Below are 13656 nucleotides of genomic sequence, written 5' to 3' on the forward strand. Positions count from 1 at the left end.
TTGTTACAACCGATGAACAATGATATCCTGTTGAAAAAAAAACGTATCTCTTTGGTATAATTTCGTCACATACGATTTTGTGTAAAAAGACTCGGTGTAAGAACATTTAAGGGAGTTGAGAGAACGGTTAGAGAATCTATTGTAGCCTTGTTATAAGTTTTTTGATTTTTTAACCCCCGTTCGCTTTGTCGTATGCATTTCATGCAAATTAATTTCGTGTGTTTTAGCAGCAATTTGCTTATCTTGTTTCATAACCTACTGTTGTATTATAATTTATTTTATAGACTCTGGTGTTCTATCGAGAATTAAGAGATTTAATTTAAACGAAAACAATCTGTCCTAAATTAGTGCCGGTTTAAAAATGAAATGGTTTACAATTCGTAAATTTAGTGATAGTTTTAATCAAAATCAATTCGTAATCGTGAGAGGCAACATTCAAAATGTCTAAATTTCCAAAGCACACAATATACACATGTATTACTTACTTAAAAGGGGCACGGAACAAAGTTACCAATGACTGACACTATCAGCAACCAGTAAACGTTTTCACTGTACGTTATGAATTATGATAATAATGCCCCGCCGTCAACAACCTCACCTAGTTTCAGGACATTCAAAACCGAAAGGTTTACGCGCGTGCCAACCGATGACAGATGAAAGCGACCTTTGTTCTTCGTTTGAATGCTTCGCGACTTCATTTGCATGTCTTTTGAAAGCTTGAGTTTATTAAATGCTATTCTCTATATTGGTTTAAGCACAGTCCCTTAAAATATTTTAACTACTTTCATTATTTTGGTATTCCTTGCGACCTCTTTAGAATCGTTGGCATTTGTCAATGTGGTGGCGTAATTCTTTAGTTTCATTCATGGATAACATTTGCTTGTTTGTAACCTACTTTGCATAAACTTGTAAATAGTGTACAACAAATAAGAATATGTTTATCAAATTGTCAACAATCCATTCATAAGCGTTCAAATTCTTAATACTTATATTAATCGGCTTCGTAACATCACTTTGTAGAATTATCATAAAGGTAATAAAATAGTCCATATTACGTAAGTCGCTGAACGCTTGGTACTGCCCCATAATTTGTTATGTACAGTCGACGTCAAAGATATGTTTACATTTTTCGCCTTATTACAAAGGAGTAAGGTGCAAAAGTGTAAACATATCTTTGACGTCGACTGTACTTTCAATCTTAGTTCAGGCGACCAACACCCTATCAATTATTAGAATTAAGATGTCAAACATATAACTTACCTAAAGACTTAAGGCACTGAATTTGTATGTGTAGATGAACTGCGTAGTCTTCCGAGGCTTTGTTAACGTAGTGACATACGCGTCTTTGCGATTGTACATGTAGATAAAGCTTATCTCTTATCCCATATTGTTTGTAAGCAGATAATGCTGTTACAATACAGTTTTCAGGGCTAAAGTGTACATACGTAGAGGGATACGGTTACAGGTGTTCAGACTATTAATCTTCATTTTGTCTCGCATTGTTAATCGTATACCTAAAGTTGGTTTTATGTATGGATATGGAGATAAATATGTATTAAGACGTTAATAAAAATAATCGCGATAAAGCTTCCTTGTATATGCAAATTTTAATGTTGATATAACAATGTACTTAATTTTTTTCTATCCTGTGAGAACAATATAACTAGCTAAATAGCTGCGTTTCCATTTAGTTTTAAATTTAACAAATAAATTAAATCAAACATTCGCTTACGATACTGCAATATGTCCGCCGCGCAGCACATCGATGCAATTTACTTTCCATCTCAAACTAATCACCGGTGCAGCTACGTTGAGTTCCCTTCACATTCGATAGCTTTGCCAAATATTTGGTCAAATAAAACTTGAATCGCCTCAAGATTCCTATATTGCAGATAATCAAAGTTCAATACAGATTTGATTAAACCTTCACAAAGAGCAATTCATTATTTCAAAATCAAAATTTATTTATCAAAGCTAAATATAAATCTTTTTGAATGGACTCGATAAATTCAAAAACCATTCATCCGGCACATCGTAATTTCGCTTTGATGTGACCATTCATTTTCCAATATTTATTTAAAAACGGCCCGATGCTTTGTGTAAACGTTACATTGTAATAATAAACTCAGAATAGATATCCGTTGGGCCAAATATACATTTCCTGAAATTCTCGTGTTGTGCATCCATGTGCATTAAGAGACAATATAGATCATTGTTCTAAATGGGATATTATAAGGATAAGTTCAAACATATGTAAAATTGAAGTGCCTTGGTGTGAATATTTGTTTTAAATCTGATTGTGGTTTTATTTACTATCCGCATAAAAGCGAACATCGCTCGTCGCAAAATAAAGTCATAATCTGAAATAAAATTAATAAATCTGTGGCAATATTTAATTAATAAAGCTAATATAAAGCTATCTTTACACCATGTATATTGTTGAAAATGTATCAAGAAACTGTTTTGTTTGATATGTATATCAAAATTACCTAACTTTCGCTTTCATAAGCAAATAAATCATATTAAGAATCTAAACCTTACCCCGTTTTACCGTTCATCCAACCAACTGGCACTAATTTCACCTAATTGCAAATGGAAGTGTTTACTCGATAAATGTTTCCTTTCTGGAATCATGTGAAAAGAGGTGAAAACGCTCGAATGGGTATTTGAACTTTGACGTCAATAGTTTTTTACGCGCGTTATGGAACATTTACGTGACACTTGTGTTTGTTTTCAGGGTACTATTGATCCGCTCTGTCTTACCATTCTAATGAGGACGCAGCGAAATAATTTCGTGTCGCTACAGCGGCCATTAAAAGTTGTGGTGTCTTGATGAGCCGTTAATGCGAGAGGCGTGTTTCGGGACTGTATTTATAAAGCTGTGTTTGACGGAACCATTCGATTGCTTGTGTTTTCAGTTACAAAAATGAGAGGGTCATGCTTTAATTAGAATTTCTAAGATAAACTAATTGAAGCATTTGTTTCCTCTTCGGGAGCCAAATGTGGCTTTGTATTAACCGTCGGATCTGATATCGGTGTATATTTTTAGTTAATAAACAATCATCACGAGCTTTATCCCTTCTCTGATGTTATCGTTTTCTTTTACTATCTTTAATTTGTCAGTGAATGCTTTCTAGCAAGCTAGCATTTATCAAAAATACTACGTTTCATTTTTCGCCGGCAAAAGCAATGTTGATTTTACTTCCTGTATTGAAACAACAACTAAGCAGTGGAATCAGATTAATGCTGTACGCACAAGTATCACAAGAAGCCGCACAAACAACTGACACTCGATAGGTGTTTGAAAATCCTACTTTATGGATGTGTGTACTTCGTAATGATTTAAGTAATCAGTTTTGCGTAACCTCAATTAATTTTTCGCATGTTTCAAAATGCTGATGTTTGAATAATGAATATTTTACAGACCGTATTTGGTTACTGAAATAAGACTTGGTTTATGAGTTAGCGGTTTATTGATAAACATGAGTTAGCGTTATATCATGTACTTAACATGATTTTGTAGATACCATTCTACACAGGAGTAAATTTAGAATTACATTTACGAGACGTGTAATTGTTATTCTGCTACATTCATTAGACACAAATGTATTCTTTACGTGGTTTTAATTTTAATGAATATTAAATTAAAACTTACCTTTAGCTAGTAGGTATACCTTCAAGTTTTATAACCGAATTAGATTACAACGTAAAATGTCCCAGATAGATCCGGGAAATATAAATGTTATCAAAAACTTGTCTTATATGAAATTATGGATCTCTGACAAGCTTGTGTTTTCTGTATAAATTAGTTTTATGTCATCATTATGCCATGCAGTGATCAAACAGCCCTAGTTTTAATTCAAAAATATTTTTGCTTTCAAAACTTTATGAGAGTAGAACGAACTAGTCCTCGTCAGAGTTTAGTTTTTATATTGGTGTGATATTTCCGTTCAGAATGGTGTCGCGCTTGAAGCCTATCGAGCTTCTTTTCATCGCCCGATGAATACCACCCTACTGCAATATAGACGTTTAAGATACCGTTATGACTGGCCGTTACGCCTTCTCAGCCTAGCTAAATACACGTACCGATATTCGATCACTGTCCTATTTGATTCTTTGAACTCTCTACAATTTTCCGTAAAACATCGATTGTCATTCGAACCGTTGAAAAGTTCTTTCAACTCTATCGATCCGGAATCAATCGATCCATTTCCTCCGTAATGAAAATGTATTGCTTTAAAACATTTTTAAATTAACTCCCAAGTCCGAATGTTTACGAGGCTTATGTTTACGTGAGATATTTGATTTCAGTGGTTCCGTGGGAGGGGAAAACATGCTTCTAACATTAGATTAATTTGATCAAAGTTAAAACGGCTTGAGCGTTTTCGACGGCACTTGTTTCAGCGCGCTGTCAACAGCTCGACTAATGCTTCCGTCGGATTCCAATTTTGAACTTTTGATGGTGTTTATGGGCGCGCTAAATTTATCGATTTATGGAAGTCAATATAGCACTCGATTTAAGCTATTTATTACTACCTACTATCGAGTTCATTTACTCAACCTGTTCTTTTGCCCACTCAAGCGATAAATGACTCGAAAATTTGAAACAATTTTGCCGGCATGGGCCGAGTGATAAAAATTGTTTTGTTTTCGAATTACGTGAATGGAACTGCGACGAATTTCAATTTACTTGTGGTTTCGCGATCGTTTTAAACGCTATCGAATGGTTGTATCCAATTCTCGTACAAATTGAAGTACGGCGGCAGTTTCGCGGTAGTTTTCAATGGCCCGGTACAGTTAGAATGAAAAGCAACAATAATGGGATCCCACGGTTTGAGGTCAACGGACGAAGCGCCGTCACGGTTACTTGCGTCGCCGACTGTACTTTGAGATTAGACTTATTGCTTCCTTTCGTACACAACGAGACGTTGGAACAATGTGAGAGATTCACGTTACGATTTATTCATTCGATAGCTGCAAGCGATTCACACTCGTGGCCAGTCGTGGCTTAGGCGAAACGAGGCAACATTGTACAAAATGTGCGAAGAATAATGGCTCAAGTTAGTATTTATTTCGCAAAACTCTACGATAGTGATTAAAGCAGGCTAAGTCCTCTTATCTACCCCGTCAAATAAAAATGCGGAAGGAAAGTGAGTGATTGATGTCTTGAAAAACCACTAATAAGCTTGGACAATTTTCTATCTTCCTCGTCTGCGTTTTTTGTAACTTACTACCTAATTCGTAATTCTCACACTTATCGTCTAAGACGAAGAAGACGCGTAGCTGTGTGGCAACGCCCGCCTCGGAACGGCGGAGGCGCGGCGTCGTGTGTGCGGTCTAGGCGGATTACCTACACCGTGATACAAAATTTCAACCCGCTCCACCACGTGTCGCCGCGGCGGGCGGTGCCACACCCACGGAGGTTTCTTCGCCTGATGTTTCCCACACTTGCAAGTTTCACAACACGTTCTAAAACGTATTTCCTTCTTCCCCAGGTGTCGCGGATCGAGAACCGCCGTACCGTGTCGCTCGGCGACCGGCTGCCGTACGGCACGGACCCGCGCGTGCCGCCGGCGCATGGCACGGTGGCGCCCGCGTCGCCCGGCGCGGCGGCGGCGCAGCGGAAAGTTGCCCTCGCATGTCAGGCCAGTAGGAGGTTGCTGGAAGATACGCTCGCTAAGCCTGGTAAGGATTGTCTTGTTTTCGATTGGTCTCGATAAAGAAAATAAATGTAGATAATTTGTCATTGACACATGATTTATTAAATATTGTGCCAAATATGTAGATCTCCTTAAGTCCGGGTCACTGGACTGCGAAAACAAAATGAAAGTCCTAAAATCAAGTAGTTGATAGAACAAAAATCGGTACAAGTAAAATTATTATAAGTAGCTTCGTTAGTTTAATGGTAAATATTTGAAACAAAAGCAGTTATAACGCATTTAATCGGCCTCATTCTACGAATGTTATGCTGATTAACCTCTGCCTGATCGGATGGTTGTTGAAGAATCTTAATTTTTGACTAATAATTGCTAAGTTTGCTAAGTTTGGTTGATCCAGTCAAAAGCACATAACATAACAAAATTGTAATATTCACATAAGTTTAATTTTAATTTTCTCAGGTTTTCTCTCGTTTTTATCTTCCTAATTTAGCTTTATTAACTACAGCTCAATTCCGTAGTCTCTTTTTACTTAACTCTCGCAATTTTGTCTAACCTTACTTATATTAAATTTTAATTAAACCTTTTCTTAAATTAAAAACTGTGTTTTATACAATGTATTGTATTTTTATAATAGTTTTATTTAAAATTGCCAAGTGATTCTTTTTGATTTGGCAGTTAAAACTTAGTTTAAAAACAAACATAATTAATGTCCACTCGACTAACTCGTAATAACAACGTGAAGTGTCTTATTTAAATTCTTTGAAAACTTATTACACATAAAGGGAGCCTTGACCCAGGTGGGACAATCATTTTGAAAAGGGTGTAAGTCTTATACAAATAAGTCAGGACTTCGCCCTTGTTAATGTAGACTACGACATTTGGCTACTAATGGAATTCCAAGTAAAACGTGGTAAAACGCTTGTTATGAGAAATTGGTCTCATTTCGCAATTCTCTCGTGAGAGGTTTTGTTCGAGCTAATGAAGAAAATGTAAAGTTGTTCTTATAAAAGAATCGGTTCTTCAAACATTTTAACAGTGTTATTTTGAATACAATTCCCGTTTAGTTTAGTCTCTATAATATTTTTAGAAATTGGCATATTTGTATGTTTATTAATGCACATTTATATATAAACTACCTATTATTAAAGAAACAAAATAATACCATAATTCATACTTGTTCATACCTAAATGACTAGATTTTATAAACTCTGATGTCCTTACTAAATATAAAATATCATAAGATTTCGAGGTAAATCAACCTTGTTCAAATACGACTGTAGGTATCATTACAGTAAGGAACAGGTAGATGACTAATCTCAGAGTCAAGGCTAACTGTAATGCCAAGTCAAAGTTTTTTTTTCGACAAATTCTCGAGTCTTGGTTGCTATGTTGTCTAAGGGTATTTTTAAACTTAATACCTACCTATAACCATTAGCTAATAAAGTTTACTGATACGAGGTTTTTAAGAATACCTAGTGCGGGCTACTAGCAAAATATAAAACGCCTTGATATAAAATCCAGCCATTATTCAATATTAAATTAACATGATATCTCTAGATTGATCTACAACGGAATAATTATGATTACAATCATTTATTTCAAATTTTAACGAATAACTGGCGGGCATGGCGTCCACTACTTGAATAATGATGAGATCTAATTAAAATTCATAGAATAAACGTCCAGAGCAAAGCGAAATAGTGACACAACTATACCTGCCGACCGCCCTTGTCCCAAAAGGCTAATTTATATAAAAGTCCTAATTTTAGTTCTAGGTATTTTTTCCATCAACTCTTTTAACGCCTAATAGAAGCGTCAAGACCATTCACTATAAGATATCGTGCCTGCAATAATTAAAGTTGTGAAATATTGATATTGAACTCATAAGTTACGTATTTTTTTTTTTTTTTTACCTACTTAGTCGAATTGATACTATCGAAAACATTTATTTACATACAATATATATACAGTGGTACTACTAAACGAAATTAATAACTAGCTTAAATCTAAAATAGGCCCTTGAGGCATTGTACCAAGGATGCTGGCGGCATTTCCTCGCTGTATCGCAATGCTGATACGTTGTGCGAGGTAGCCGCCAGCTCTTCGGTCACCAGTTACGTCAACCAGACGCTTCGCGATTTCTGCGAACAACTTATGCGCGCTGGGACCCCATGGACCTAGAGTTTCAACACCAAATGGTACAAAATGGTACTCTCTACCGAGGCTCTTATATTTGTTACGTTTTAGAATTTCGGCGCTTTCCGCCGCTCCGCCCGCTTTTACAGTAGTCCGTTGAAGGTGGGACGGTGCCAGTGTGTCTACGCAGGTAGCATCCCACACCAACATCCGTCCCAAGCTCCAAGGAACTAAGGACACTCCATCGGGCCTCTTGCCATCATCTCTGATAATGCCAGTCGGCTCAAGAAGAGCAGGCACATTGATGGTGGCAAGAGACCGACGGACTATGTCATTAAGCGACGCATGTCTCGAAAAACGGCCTGCACTTTTTTGACAAGATAATCCGTGGTGTCCCAGTCGGTCCACGTCCGTGCCACAAGAGCATATGTGTGGCGTACACACCGAAACCCCGAGTCGCAAACCAGTCGCCAGTCTAAGGGAGGCCGGATCCAAGAAAGTACCAGTATTGGGCGAAGGATGGGCATGTAGCCAGTAACCGGCTTCCCGGGCTCCGACCGCCAAAAGCCTCGCGCGGTCTGGACCTGTACAGTTGTTTAGGAGAGTATTGTAAGTTAAATCACAGTAAACATTATCCCAACTCCTTTGTGAATTTCGCAATCATCGAGTGAAAGGTAGGTCCTTAGGGCATGGACGGCTGCCTCGCACCCACCTTTCGTGCCGAAACCTAGCTGTATTGGTTCAAAAAGGGATTGTAATTTTGATCTAATGTGTCTAACCGCAATTTTTGAAGCCAGACGTCGTAAAGTTGACCCCACCGTAATGGGTCTCACCCCTCCGTCCTTTTTGGTTAGGGCGTATTGATATGACAAATCGAATCCGTAATTCATTCAAAAGAGTCATAGTTCAAGTGTTAGCAATTATGTTTGTTTGATGTAGCACCCTAGAGTTGAACAAACTTAATATATCTAAATATAGAATACCTCCAATGCGTTCTTGGAGTTATTTTCACTCGCCGCAAAAAGAATCCGACGTCAAGATGAAAACAAATCTCCAGTGGCATTGCCACCGCCAGAGACAAAGTAAATGCTAATTTAGTAGATGTTTAAAAAGAACTAGTCTCAAGCTAGCGATGCTAGTTAGTTGATTAATACATTAATTTAATTAAAAGGAACTGCATATCTTGGGAAATCATGGTGTGGTTTTGCTCTCGAATTCGAGCTAGCTTCACCACTGACAGTGTAGCCTAGACATGCATGGCTAAGTAACCGTAGTTTACATTCAGAAGCTTATTTGATACTGTTGAAACTGTGTTTTAGAATAGACTAAGGTGCACTAAAGAGCCGGTGCGGCGGGGAATTCAATTTAAAAATGGGCCGCTTAGGAGCGTGCTCGCGAATACAATGCTTTTGAGACGTCTAAGCATTTAAGAATGCCCGGAACAAATGCAAACGTTTGTCTTGTTTTGTTTGAGTGTCTTGCTGTTTGTTTATCTTAGTGGTACAAACCACGCTAGGCTAGACTAAAGCGCAGACGGAGTAATGATACCTATATATTATATATTTTAGGCTGTATCAATTCTTGCTTACATTTGAAGCCAAATGTGTTTTCAAGATTCAATTCTTCTCGTCAGTAGTAATACTTTTTATAGCGCCTTTAAAATCAAAGTTAAAAAAGAGCATTGTTATATATTGAAAGAAATTTTGAAAGAAAATCCTCATAAGTTTGTACTTTGTAAACAGATCTGCTCTAACTTGATGTTACCTAAGCTTCGTTATTTTTCCACCCTAATACATAATCCCTACATCTCATCTAAGCTGAACAATAGCTTCATCACACAAAATAACAAACATTTAGCTTCAGAAACTCGTGCTGCGAGGCTATGCATCCCCTTTATGAAAGTGGACATCGAACAATAGCCGGGACGGACCATTATGGAGAGCCTGTAAAAATATCCTGGACAATGAGACTGTTTGAGCAGTCTCTCTAGTTTTAACATACCTTGTTTCACGTACGCATTTTTTTTTAAATATTCAGTTTCAAGGTCCCTGATTTTATCTGCTTTCTTGATCAGGATATAAGAAATTTTAATAAAGAGAAAAAGGTCATCGAAGTAGCTTTCAAAACAGTTTGTTCGGTACCTACCTGTAGTACAAAATAAATACGAATCGTAAGAAAGTATGTACCTATTTCTTGCTCAAAACTTATAATTGTGTTTAGAAAAATAATATCAACAAATGAATAGGAAGGTGATTAAAAATTCGACCTTCGTTTTATACGATAGAACCTATACAGTTAATAGTTACTTAATAAAATCAATTTGCTTCTTCTAAAAAGACACAGTGCAAAGGCAACCTTGGTCATAGAACTTAGTTTGTTTTCTGACGTTTGCGCTTATAATGTGTGAAGATGCAAAAAACTAATAGCCATCGTGACTTCCTCGTTGAGAAGGATCTTTTTACTTTAAAACCTAATACGTATTTTGTGAGATTTTTTAATAAATCTACTAACTATTGGTAGGAAAGAATATTCGTTAAGTTACTCAGCAACTTGACTTCTATACCTACTTAGTTAATGCTGATGGATTAGGGCCGAATTATGGATTGTATACTTTGGCTATTTATAAACCACGAAAGTTTTGTAAGTAATTAAGTATATCAGCATATATTAAGCAGTAAGGCAAAGCAAGAGTGACGAATATTTTATTCTCAGCGATTTCATCAAAGCATTTTAATCGTAGATCGATTGGGTATTACCTACGTCAAAAAGTGTTTGATCTATGACTGTCGACAGATAGGTCGCGCAAAATAGCAATGAGCCGTCAACAGCTAAGAACTGACTAATAATCCCTAATCTAAACGGGAACTTTCTTAGCGGAAACTTGCATGAGAATTTTCTCATTAAAGTTTCCATATATTTTGGAAATTATAAGAATGTTCTGCTATTTGCACATGCTACGCACAAAACATTAACCAATCGCATCTTGCTCCAGGAACCCCACCTACGATAGTCCAGCCCCCCAATGGAGGGTACTGGGTGGACGGCGTGGACGAGACCCCGGACGAGGACCACGAGCCACGCTCGCAGCCCGGCACGCCGCGGCAGGCCGGCCGCCGCCACAACATCGACACCGACGACATCGCCAAGTACTACAGGAGATTCTTCCTAGGCAAGGTAAGAACGAACTGTCTAGTTGTAACCAGGGGTACTGGGAGGTGTGGGCAAGTCGTCAAGCTTGAGCTTCGCTCGCAGGCACGGGTCGCACCATATTATCATAGAATGAAATGCCAGTCTTGCCTTCCGTTATAGTTATTGTCATGCTGCTTCTTTATTATTTTCTTTTGCGTAACAATGTATAGTATGATCAAATTCGTATTAGCAAAGTTTTGAGGCGCTATGGAATGTAAGAAATAAGTAAAAAAGAGATCGAAACATCGTGCGTCAAATCACGTTTCAGAAAAGGTTCAATCTTTTGACAAAACGCCGCAATTGCATCAGATAAAGAGTACGGAAAATCACGATTTAATTGCTTTCGTGACTAACAACGCGCACTTTCTTCGAGTGGTCAGGCGGGAATAAAAAGACGTATTACGAAACGGGCATCCAACCAGGTTATGATGGAACTGGTTATGTTTGCGTGTCAATGCCGTTTAACGTTCAAGATAATTTGGTAGTGTTTTACGCGGACCATCTGCCTTGACATTTGCGCGCCAAGCAGTCTGCGGGGAGCAAATAAAACAGACTGTTGCCAACTGTTCGCCATGCCAAGTTCGAAGCTTTTTTGGCTTTGCGTTATGTGGTATTTCATAATTTCGGGGCAAAACAATGTGGTAATACTTGAACACACGGAAACAATGTGGCAATACTTGTACGGAAGAATCCGTGTAATGTTTACGCGAACGGAAATAAATCAGTAGATATCAGTAGGTATCTCTTAGTTGTTTTTGTGATAATTGTTGGTTCGCACGAACAGAAAGTAATCAAACCGTAAATCTACATTAAGGTATCGTATTATTCGTAATGTTCATGAATGAGTGAGATAGTTAGGTAAGTAATCATTAAGATAAGGATTATAAAATTACAATTGCTTTAGTTTCATAATCAACAGTAAATCCATACTGTGTCAGTTCATTATGAGTACCTACCTTTCAGACGGACCTTTCAGTTTCCCTTGACATTAAATTGTCATTGCTAATTATGTATAAAACACGCTATCCTCACTATCCTACCCTTCTAAGAGCATATATCCAGTAAAATTGGACTTTGACTTGATGTTTTTATGAATTAATTATGAATTCTTAATTATGTAGGCAACACACGAGAGGCACGTTTGTCCTTTATTAAATGAATTATTAGGTACTTTGGTGCATCAATTTAAAGTTCAGTTCAAGCTTACCCATTTTTGCGTGTAAATAATACAGCTTAGAACCCAAGGGAGTTCGCGTTAAGGTCAATGTCGTTTCGTCAATGTCACTGTGTCCAGTCTGATCGGTTTATTCCCAGAGGCAACTACCGTGTTGTTTGTTACTACTTACTACTAGTATTTACGTACTGAGGCTTTAACTCCCAATAGTTACCTGACCACTCACTTTGACTTGACAAAGTATGAACGAGCCACAATAAAAACGTTTTTTTTGTCAAAGAAATAGCCTTGCAAGTTGCAAATAAGCCTTGTTGCAAAAATATAATATCAGGGCGAAGGTTAGTTCAGAGGGTTGATGTTAGGAACTGAACTGGAACTGGAAGAATTGCATCGTCTTCTTTAGTACTAACGGATCCAACTCATATACAATTCAGTTTTCAATTTCGTCTGAATACTACTGAGACGTGTTGCAAAGTTAGGTTCACTTTTCCAAGTTTATGAGTTCTAAGTGGGTAATTTATGCAATTTCTTCATTTTGCTGCAAAAAACAGTCTTAGTTCTTAATAAATTAGAATGAATTATTTCGATTATACAATACGAGATAATATGTTTGGTATAGGTACCTATTACTTTATATGCGCGTAGTTTTAAAAATGTTACAAGACAGCACGTGTATGTTGAGTTCGGGTAACTTCGAAAGTGGGATAATTTTGAATATGGCAAATATCTACTAAACTAGAAACACTTTCTACTGCAACAACAGTAGGTACACAAGATGCGTTGGTAAGCGTTGCAGTTTTATACATATTTGCCATTTTCAAAATGAACCCGCAGTTGAACTTATCCCAGTGCACCTAATATCAATGTAACGAGTATGAATTCATTGATATTAATTAGTGGTGCGTGGTGCGTATTCCTTATAAGTTCCTGCGACCTGTCACGTCGATAGTTTCCTTATAAGCCGGGGCCTTGTGTCAAAGGTCTGCTAGTACCACTGCCATAAATATCACTGCTCTAGATTTATCGTTTCTGTATGTCTTGGTTCAATTAATTGAATACGATAGTAATGTTTATTACATGTGCCCTTAATGATTATTTCTACTCTTGCACTTAAACTTGTTAGACGGTTATGAGACGAAATTACTAGAAATCAAACTGCCTTTCCACGAACCTATAAACACGCTCGATATTTCCGCTCCACCGTCATTCACAGAAAATTTCATCGAGTCTGCAAATACCTAAAATATAGGGATAGTTGGCACTATTGACGTTAACAGACCCGCCGTCTCGGTTGCGGTAACAACTTCCTCGGCCAAACATTATACATCGGCACGAACTTAACCGTAAAATGTGCATGCATACACATAAAATACGGTGTTACGAAGCATTTTGGGACGCATTTTGTTTATGCAATGTGTTTATAATTATAATTATTTGTTTTGTACTAGCCACTGCTATAAATTTGCATGATATTTCTGTTCCACCGTCATTAACAGA

At 37.3% G+C, this 13656-nt stretch overlaps 1 protein-coding gene across 9 annotated transcripts in view; it reads left to right on the plus strand.

The window, feature by feature from the left end:
- LOC134797524 (rap1 GTPase-activating protein 1) overlaps positions 1-13656 on the plus strand; it is a 432711-nt gene that overhangs the window by 400700 nt on the left and 18355 nt on the right. For all 9 annotated transcript variants that reach the window (XM_063769789.1, XM_063769788.1, XM_063769787.1 and 6 more), the window contains 2 exons: positions 5496-5685; positions 10789-10970. In XM_063769789.1, the coding sequence (XP_063625859.1) occupies positions 5496-5685; positions 10789-10970 (372 nt within the window). The remainder of the gene's footprint in view (positions 1-5495; positions 5686-10788; positions 10971-13656) is intronic.

The sequence above is a fragment of the Cydia splendana genome, chromosome 15 (assembly GCF_910591565.1).
Source record: "Cydia splendana chromosome 15, ilCydSple1.2, whole genome shotgun sequence".
NCBI classification, from domain to species: Eukaryota; Metazoa; Arthropoda; class Insecta; order Lepidoptera; family Tortricidae; genus Cydia; species Cydia splendana.